The 7,525-nt window shown below is 38.6% G+C and overlaps 1 protein-coding gene across 1 annotated transcript; it reads left to right on the forward strand.

Moving 5' to 3' along the window:
* Positions 1-4: 4 nt before the first annotated feature.
* Positions 5-6,726, forward strand: LOC127007433 (uncharacterized). The gene is made up of 5 exons (XM_050878439.1): positions 5-25; positions 2,451-2,577; positions 2,765-2,977; positions 3,108-3,239; positions 6,290-6,726. The coding sequence occupies exons 2-5, from the start codon at positions 2,458-2,460 to the stop codon at positions 6,479-6,481; spliced, it is 657 nt and encodes a 218-aa protein (XP_050734396.1). The 5' UTR covers positions 5-25; positions 2,451-2,457; the 3' UTR covers positions 6,482-6,726.
* Positions 6,727-7,525: the final 799 nt, after the last annotated feature.

A 7,525-nucleotide genomic window follows, 5' to 3' on the forward strand; every position in this document is an offset into this window, starting at 1 on the left:
TTTGGTCCTTGGATACTTCACTACGGTTACTTTCTTGCGCATACTTATATACTGTACATCACTCAAACCCTTAATTCGCCGCTTATTACGTATCCACATTCGACAGGGTTTTCGGCAGTTTTTAGCATTTCCAGAGGTACTTTTATGACCCTGGTGGTAATTTGACCCTTCTTCTGTGCCATGAACGTGAAAAACACTCATGGAAATCTGATTGATATCCCCTTTGGCCTTTGGAAATGGTTGACATGGAAGTTGGATTAAGCGCGTGTACCTCTTTTAGACGATCTCCTACTTCAGTCTTTTCTCAAGGCCAAAATGGAGGTTATAAAGGCGTCCCCATGCATTTTTCTTTACGTTCATGGTGCAGAAAGTATGTCAAACTACCACCACCAGGGTTTAAAACTACCTATGGAAATGCCCGCAAATCCTACGAAAGCCTTGTTAAATGTACGTGTCAATGGACGCCACTTGACTTTGGTTGTGCGGTAATCATCACATTATTCCAGTATTTCCTGCAGGCTAAATATAACTTGTCATCTCTCATCATCGCCCCAAAGCTGTCTCGGTGAGGAGCGTTGGATCTCTCCTGAGGGGCGGCAACTCGGCCTTTCTTCCCTTATACCGTCACATGACAGCTGCTCGAGGCGGGAGGTTCGCGCCACACGATACACGGCATATTTATCTCTGCTGGTGATTGATTGATCGATGGTTTATTGCTGTAAAGGTACACACCAAAGGAGAAGGGAGGAATATATGCCATCCTTGCAGTAATACAAGAATCACAAGGTTTACGTACGATAGATATTTTGTTTCATTGATAGCTCTCCGTTGTCACTTGCCCATAGAGTTGACATTTTTCAGCACCTCAGTAGCTTAGCATTGCACGGCAAGTACTTAATGTGGCGTAGTACTAATGTTGCTGGAATAGGGGAGGGCGACATGATATCAGCCATGAACTATTCAGATATAAGTTAATTTGTCTTGGGAGAGTGTAAAGCTGTATGGTGTTCCTAACAGTATACTGGGAAAAAAGGGCACAAAAGCTTCATTAATTTCAAGACAAAGGATAGAAAATTATATGTGATTCATGCAAGAACATAAAGGTTTATGAGAGTAGCCTATAGTGTTGTGTGTTATAGAAGGCAACGGCAACGCTTTAATTACGCTTTGTTTACCAACTTTTTTTTTTTAGTTTTGTTGGTGTTGTCTACCGCAGCACGCGTGTATACAGAACACTTGCTTTTTAACACCAGAAGTCTCGATAACCATACCTTTAGAAATAATAATCAGCAAATATCAAAATGTGAGCGAACTATCAGGATACGAAACAGCTGTTGTTGCGCCTTCTTGAGATGGTCCCGCATACATTCGCCATTATGGATTATATTCACTGTTACGTGTGTGTGTGTGTTAGCGGTGCTTGGGGGTCCAGCTGGGTTCACCTCCAGCTGACGTGACTGTGGGGCTATGTGCGTGCATGTTATGTGACTTCTGTTGCCTGATCCGTGCGTGCTGTATTCTGCCTCTCGTGCTGCGCAACTTTAGTGAAACGACAAGCGAAAGAAAACCTCGTTGCTGTGTTTTGTATCTGTGACCCTTTTCCCAACGCCTTGTGCAGTGCCTGTGACCCACGTGTCTGTTGTACTGTGCACGGTTCCTGCTGCCCACGGTGCCGTGCAAGGATCCAAACCCCTCTAAGCCCCCCCCCCCTCAAGATCGTTGAGGGCAGGGGATAGGCATAACTCGAAAAGTAGACACTTGCGACGGAAATGAGGTACAAAATCATGCAATTCACTACATTTATCACCAGAAAAACATGAACCTCGTAAGAAAATCGTTGGTTGGGTAAAACTATAAATTGTCCCTTGTGGTCCAGAATCCAGAAATACACAAAAAAAATAACCAAGTTCACCAGGACAAGTGCCTTCTAGTCACTCCTCCTGATGGTAGTTGTGGGCGACACTCAATTTTTTCTGTAACCGAGTATCTTGATCACTTTTGTCGTCAGTAATCGATTTCTCCTTGATTACTTTCACCTTAAAAAAATTATACAGTGGTATATTGGTAGAGTATAAAGTATAATGTTATTGTTTTAAATTACTCTCTCTCATAACCAAACATTAAAAATGATTAAATATTAAAAAAAAATATCCAGGAAAAATGAAGAAAGTATAAATAGCTGAAAATTTAATGAACAAAAATCAGAGTGGAACTCACTAACTCATAACTTTTAATAAGTAGTATCTAGTTATCGTTTGCTAATCGTTTACTGGGAATTATAATCGATTACTGAGAAATTTTGCCTTGTATATAATTGATGTAATCTATAGAAGTAATTGATTACGCCCACCAATACAGGATGGCAGAGTGTGGTGCTGTATGTATAGCCAATACAGTTTATTAATAGTTAAGTGAATCACTCTCAGATTTAAATACATTTTCTTTTCCAGTTGGAAAATGGAAAGGGTGGAAGAGCTGAGGCAACAACTGAAGGATGCATTTGTAATGTTGCAGGATGTGCAGAGAAACAAATGGCAGTTTATGCAAAAGTTTCAAAATACAATTATGGAAATTGTGGTAGGTTCCTGTAAACATCATCATTGATGTGTATTTTTTTCACTATTACTTAGTACTTCATTGCCATATAATGTTGCACTGGTTGTTGTCGTATATGTGCCTCCTCTATATGTTCCTGTTCTTGTGTGTATTTCAATATAAGAATGACATGGATATTTTCTGCCTAACACTGTTTTCATTCTAACAGATCAAAGAAGTTTCAGAAAACTTCCGGACTAGTGTAGGAGAGTATTTTGATATGAGAAACGAGCACTTGCATGCCACCCTGAAGGATATGGACGAGAGCCTCAACCAAGCGTCAATGGTGCACACAGACATCACAGCCCTCAGACTCCAGCTGTTGCATGCCTGCAACGAAGACATCCAGCCACCCTTCACATCACAGGAAGACGCTGTAATGGTAAGCTTCGTAGGAACATTGTGGTTTTAAGTGAAGCTCAGTATTATTATAAAAAATAAATCTCTTAAAATCCAAGTCTGAAAAAGTGTATATTTAATCTGTTCATATGCTAACTTATTATTTTTAATAGATAAATGGGGGAGGCATGACAGACCTCCAAAATGTATCAAGTGAGGCTGAGCACATAGTTATGCAAGTTAGTGAGCTGCAGGAACAGTCATGTGGACTCGTCACCACCCTTGCTGAAAACATCACTCAGATGGTAAGTTTAACTTACTGTGTTACAACATTGAAGGCTTGATCAAGTGCATTGTATTGTAATTATTTAGTATTATAATGATAATAACACAAGGGAGGAAGCCAGTCTCTGGTGACTATCCTGGGACTGTAATAAAAAAGGTAATGTTTGGGGCATACACTATAGCTGTGCATGGTCTTGGTGATCATCTCTATCTCAGTGATCCTTGAGCTTATGTTGGTAAAAGCCCATTACTGTGGGACAGAGGGCAGGTTTGCCATCCGTGCTTCCATAGGACAGTGTAGTTATACATATATAAATGTACATAGAAATATAAATAATATGTCCCAATTATACCACGTGTGTCATATGACACACACACACAGTCTGGTCCATAGCTTACTGGATACCACCTTTGCCTGGCAGGCCAAGGTTCAACTTATTCTCAGGCCACAAAATGCTTTTTGCTGATAGGATCAGAACTGACCTCCTTTGAGCAATGAGATTGTTGGTGTTAGGTCCCAGTAGTAGCTACCCATAGATAGGTCCTCCAAGCTCAAAAGAGAGCTCTTTTCAGGAGGATATTGGCTAGCAACCACAAGTCCAATATGTGATCAGACTGTGGGTAAATAAGACAATATTATGAGGAAAGCACTCATCTTGGCAAGAGGTGACTAGTAGAGTTTCACAAAGTTCAATTTTATCGTGGTGCCAACTTGTTTGGTACATGCTGCCCCCAAGACCTCCACCTGATCCTCTTTAGAGAGTTTTGTTTGAGTCCAGATTGATAGGTGGTTATCAGGACAGCATGTGGGTAGTTTTAGGCCATTTGGCAGTGACTGAAAACTGTTGGCTTGTAGCGGCGGGTGGAACTTCAATCTGGGTTTTCCAGTGCACTGTGCCACCACACTGACCACTCAGCCACTGCCTCCCCTAAACAAATAAATTCACACTGTACCAAGATTTTCTTTGTCAACATTGTAGCACAAGAATGGACTAAACTCCTTCAGTGGTCCAGTGCAACACGATTGGCTCATTTATAACAAGCTCAACTGCCACTTCATCTTAATATTTGCTAAGGAAGAAATTCAATGTCCTGATGACCATTTGATCCAGTGTAGTTTTACTTAAGTTGAAGGACAGATCACCTAGTCTGTGTGGTCTGAATATTTATGTAAATTTATGTGAAACACTAGAAGAGTGAATAAGAGAGTCAGTATGATCATGCTATATGAATGTGTTGGAGGAAAAGAAATGGTTGAAAATAATTACAGTGTTTTATCTGGACAGTCATACTCTAGAAGGCACAGCAAAAAATATATGTGTATGAAAAAAGATTAAAGAAGGATATAAGAAAATTCAGCTTTCCAGACAGATCAATAATCAACTCATCACTGGTTCTCTAGATATTCGTATTTAGTAACAAAACAACATTATACGTAGTTTGCTACACAAAATTTCCAACAGGTTTCAGGGGTTTTCACAACAAATTCAGAGTTTACAGAAAATGTTTACATGTAGTTCAGCATTTAATATTGTGAAATCTACTTCCTCATTCAGCACCAGCAGACTTATCAGCAGAAGTTTCACCAGACAAATTTCTACCACTTTCTAATGTCTACAACACAAACAGTGTGTTACGGACAGAGTTATTTAGGCAGTGACGCGTAAAAGTCTATGGACAAAGCCAGCCACATTTACCTTACTCAATGTCTTTCATAATGGGCATGACGAACATCACAGATTTATCCCCCCTCCCTCCTTAGAAAAGATATATTTTACATCATCATGTCATAGGCAGAGAATTATGAGCACACTAATAATTGTTCGCATCATAATGAGCCCTCTCTTTCCTTCACAACCACTCATTTCCCGTTCCATAACTCCATATCCACATTTGCCCAGTCTTTTTCTGAATTTGTGAGCACTTTGCTACAAACCCTTCTTCGTTTAATCCATTCCAAACGTCCATGCCTCTGAGTGGAAAGCCGTATATTTTATTATCACTCATGCATCTCGTTTTCTTTAGTTTTTTCTTGTGTTGTGTTACTTAGTCCTCTTTCTGACTGCACAATCAGGTCCCCTCTGTCTACCTCTTCCATATTATTCATCAGCTTATATACCATTATTAAGTCTCCTTCTCTTCTTCAAAACTAATGACTGTAAATTCATTTCAATTCATCTTTCCTCAAACATTAAGGCTGCCAAACTTTGGACCAGTTTTATTACTAATCTGCATTTTTAGTTTGTATTGCATTTTTTTGTGAGGGGATCAAACAGTTGCTGTAAATTCTAAAAGTTTTCCATTTACATGTTTCCATGTTATTTCATTCTCCCTTTCTCCATAGAAAATTGAAGAACAATTACATTTTGTTTCACCTGCCATGTGTTCTCCCTGTGGGTTGGTACCCACCAAGCAAGGGATGACAGATGAGATGAGCCAGATGCCTGATTATCTATATGTTTTCTTTTCAGCATGAGTCAGTTCCATGAGGGCCTGTATTTGTTTTTTTCCCTTTTCCAAGACATGACATTGCTTTGAATTAAATTCCATTTCCCACTTCTGACTCCATTTATATAGCTTTTCTAAGTCCCAGTGCAACTTTTCACAATCTCTTTTCTCTTTCACTCTTCTCTTTGTTGTGTGTGTGTGCTCTCTCTCTCTCTCTCTCTCTCTCTCTCTCTCTCTCTCTCTCTCTCTCTCTCTCTCTCTCTGTGTGGGAGTGGTTGAGTGGTCAGTATGCAGGTGTGGTGTATATATATATATATATATATATATATATATATATATATATATATATATATATATATATATATATATATATATATATATATATATATATATATATATATAACTCATAGGTGGAACCTTTGTTCGTGTCACCGCTTGACAGATATGCAACAGACAGTCATTACAAAAAGCATCAAATTCTTCATCCTCATGAGCTAAAATATACTAGGAATGTTTTCTCCTTTTCAAAAAAATGTTCACACTAAACTGAAAACAACACCAACATAAAGCTTATCACCCAAATACTCAACTGTTCGAATGATAACCGATGCTTTCCTCCCAGGTTGACACAATGCTGAGTGAGGTAACTGCTTCGATTAAACGGGATGATGAGGAGCGGTTGAAGGAGGCACAAGAGCTTTGGCAGCATGGCGACGAGGAGCTGAATAAAGCAGTACAGGTACTGCAGAGCATGGAGAAGGTGAAGCAACAGATAGAGTGCCTCTGCCGTATCCTTAGAAAACCTGACATTTGAAAACATACACATGTGAGGTTACCTACTAATTATAACACACTACAAGGACTTCATGCTTATTACCTGCAATATCATTTTTGTAATGGAAGAATTTTCCGTTATGTAACCCTCTATATCAGGAACTTTTTTTTTTTTTTTTTTTTTTTTAAGATTTACCTTGGGTCTTGTTAAATGTACATTGACAGTCATCTACCTTGTATTCTTTAAATAAAGTGTATGTATGAGATTAAATATCATAAAATATTTGAATAACTAATACTTAAGGGACACAAAGCCTGCTGTTTCATTTGTTCAAATACAAATCTACATGAGCCATTCTCTGGGACACCAAGTTACAAATACTCCATTGTCACTTCTGAACAATATAATTCCCTTCGATTTTTTAAAAACCAATATATATGTACATTTTCTTTCGGTCATTGTAGCTAAAGAAGAAAACACCATCTAATAAAAATCTCATCCAATTCACCGTCTTGCCCTCTCAAACCTACTTCCTATCGATATCAAAATCATACTACTGAGACTCTAGACTGGCAGTTACACATGGTGTTCCATCTAGAGTACTGGGGCATAACAAGACTTTGGCCACCTTCCTGATGGTATCATAGTGATTGTTTTGAAAGTATTTTGCAATATAGGCCCTATACCACATGTTCTTTTATGTTACTAAATTAAATTACTAAATCATTACCCTAACGATTTAGAATGTGCGTGGTGTAACCATAAATTAGCAGTTTCAGTTCATTTCCTTCTAATTGTGTTATCTGTTACAACACTACCAACCTGGCAGCCAATGTCTTGTTTACACTTCTGAATTGCCAAGTTTGTAATGTCTTCAAAGATATTCAGCTGTCGGAGGAGGTTGGCCACTTGTGTCTATTGTATCCACTTGACATGCATGACCATTTGAAGCTGTGATGGTAACTAATACAATTGGCTTATTCATCTCATTCTCTCATTCATTAAATTTTGGCACATTATCCATATTCTTTAAAAATCATGGGTAGGTACTTGTCTGCATTTTTTGTTTGTGTTGAAGAAGTG

This window comes from Eriocheir sinensis, chromosome 35 (genome assembly GCF_024679095.1).
Source record: "Eriocheir sinensis breed Jianghai 21 chromosome 35, ASM2467909v1, whole genome shotgun sequence".
NCBI classification, from domain to species: domain Eukaryota; kingdom Metazoa; phylum Arthropoda; class Malacostraca; order Decapoda; family Varunidae; genus Eriocheir; species Eriocheir sinensis.